The sequence below is a fragment of the Sphaeroforma arctica genome (genome assembly GCF_001186125.1).
Source record: "Sphaeroforma arctica JP610 unplaced genomic scaffold supercont1.1108, whole genome shotgun sequence".
NCBI classification, from domain to species: domain Eukaryota; class Ichthyosporea; order Ichthyophonida; genus Sphaeroforma; species Sphaeroforma arctica.
The window spans coordinates 19952-22346 of NW_014039450.1; the positions used below are offsets into that span (position 1 = coordinate 19952).

General features: G+C 40.8%; 1 protein-coding gene across 1 annotated transcript; it reads left to right on the forward strand.

Moving 5' to 3' along the window:
- Positions 1-147: 147 nt before the first annotated feature.
- SARC_10008 (hypothetical protein) lies at positions 148-1517 on the forward strand (the record flags this gene model as incomplete). The annotated part of the gene is made up of 3 exons (XM_014295961.1): positions 148-288; positions 663-741; positions 1487-1517. Coding segments are annotated over exons 1-3 (225 nt in total), but the record flags the coding sequence as incomplete, so codon positions are not given.
- Between the last annotated feature and the right edge of the window lie 878 nt (positions 1518-2395).

Sequence of the window (2395 nt, forward strand, 5' to 3'; positions counted from 1 at the left end):
TATATATATATATTATATATCATATATATATATATATATATATATATATATGGTGTGTGTGTGTATATATGTATTATATTTATATATATATAATCAATGAAATATCTCATTCATATACAATACCCCTTTCCGAAATTGCCTTTCCTTAGGCCAGCGATCTGGAAGAACATCGTATGATGGAGTCTAGTACCAATATTAGTGATCCTGCATTCGGTGGTCTAGACCTGAGCATGGAAGTGCATGGTTCAGACATGCTCACATCTACACCCAAGGTCTTCTCATTGAAACGTAAGAGAGGGTCAGATTTTTTGTGGGTGCGCTGCATATACAACCAAGCACGCAATCTTGCGTTTGTACGAAAGAGTACTCGTATGCGTTTAATGACCACTGGGCACTTTTAGTTTCGTGTATTGCTTAGCTCTACATGAAACCTTTTAAAATTTAATAATCTGGAACATATGAACTACAGATTCGTCATGTGCGTGTTTTCTGTGTCGCATGGCTCCTATAAACTTGTATGTGCTGGATACAAGTAACACATGTCTGTTCATTAACCACTGAGTACATCATCAGTGGCAAGACAGCAATCCACTTATACACCGACTACTCGACGTTATCCTTGCATTGCTATTCTAATGGCCTTTTATCGTGACTGTGAGTAGGGGACATGCGGATGCGTCGAGGAACCAGTAGTGGTTCTGGGTCAGACAGTAGTATGCCGCGTAAAGCTCCGAAACTGGGGTAAGTATACATATAACACGTGCATATGCAACATATGTGGCCACATGTGTATGCGACTACGCACATATGACATGTTCCAGATTGTAAGCATTTGCAAGAAACATCTACTGAACACTTCAACCTACTGTGAAATATGTGGAGGAAGATGTGTACAACGACAGATACTCAGCCTGTCAATCAGTACGACACCAGTCATCAAAGTCAAAGAAAATCAGATATCTGGCAGGGGGGTGTAGGAGAACTCGCATACCATTGGAGGAAAGCTGAAATGTCAGTTGTTCTAAAACAACCTATCTTAGTGATACCTGTGAGCAAGTCGACTACATAAACCCCAAACCCCTTTGGACGAAGGGGTTATGAACACACTGACTCGCACTATGTAGGCTGCACTGTATAACTCTCATACAGTAGTTGTAAGATGAACAATTCATATCTCAATGTAGAGCATGTACGTCCACATCGTGGTAACAAGCACATCTGCATGCCATTTGTGCGCACAACTTCTACTTCAGCATACATTGCACATCCCACTAAATGCAAAGCCTTCACATGCATTCGCATACCACAGTAGAGCGCATATCAACAATGATACACACACAGTCACCAGTTTGGTGTACTTATACAAACATCATGTTACGCATTCGTCCACGAATATTGGGTTTATACACACCTGCTTGTATACACTGGCTTACACGTCTTGGCGTACTTATCATCTGATTCACATGCGCAACACTCGGCGAGGTAGCATCGATGCTGAAAGTAGCGATGGAGGTGCTGGCGAAGGGTTCATTGGTGACTCGTCAGGGGTATGTCTATATACACCTATATTTGCACAGCCAAGTCAACTTCCTGTTATATATTTCTGTACATAGATACGTGCGCCCGTATGACTATACACATGTATTGATGTGTAATAGTAAAATGTTTTATATCTGCTATACATACGTCCGTTCCAAATTATTTTGAGCATATCTCCATACCTCTATTTTCACAAATTATCCACTAAATAACTGTTCCTCCGCTCTTTCTAATAGCAGTGGGGATTCCACACCAAAGATATAAGACCAAAGAAATAAAAACAAGTATCGCTGCGAGTGGTATTCATATTACGACTTAAATAAACGCTTGTCGCATTTTATTCAGGCTTTAGGCAGAGATATAAGAAACAATGTTGCAGACGGAAACATACATATAGATGGTGTGCTGTATTCCACACCAAACATATATCTACCCATATACCTGACAAATCAGTAATGTGACTAAAGAGTTGTTCCATAATCCATATAGGCTGCAAGCAGAGATCCAGGCACGGCGGCCCTCAGCCAGGCCTTGACAACGGACACCCAGCATTTCTACAGGTACAATATATACACTCGCAGGCGTACATACACTCGCACGCGTATACGTCCATGCCTTCACAAGTACGGAATACGTACATATACACGTGCCTATAAACCGATACACGTGTACACATACCTACACACATGTAGACACACTTATATATGAGTAAAAATACCTGCTACCGCAGTTCCGATATGCAGACGCGCGAGTATGATGCACACTCACATAACGCATTTTACATAATTTAAAAAATACAGTGTATAGCCTTGCATACGGAAGTATTCACTCGTACAGTTTTGTGTACATACTACAC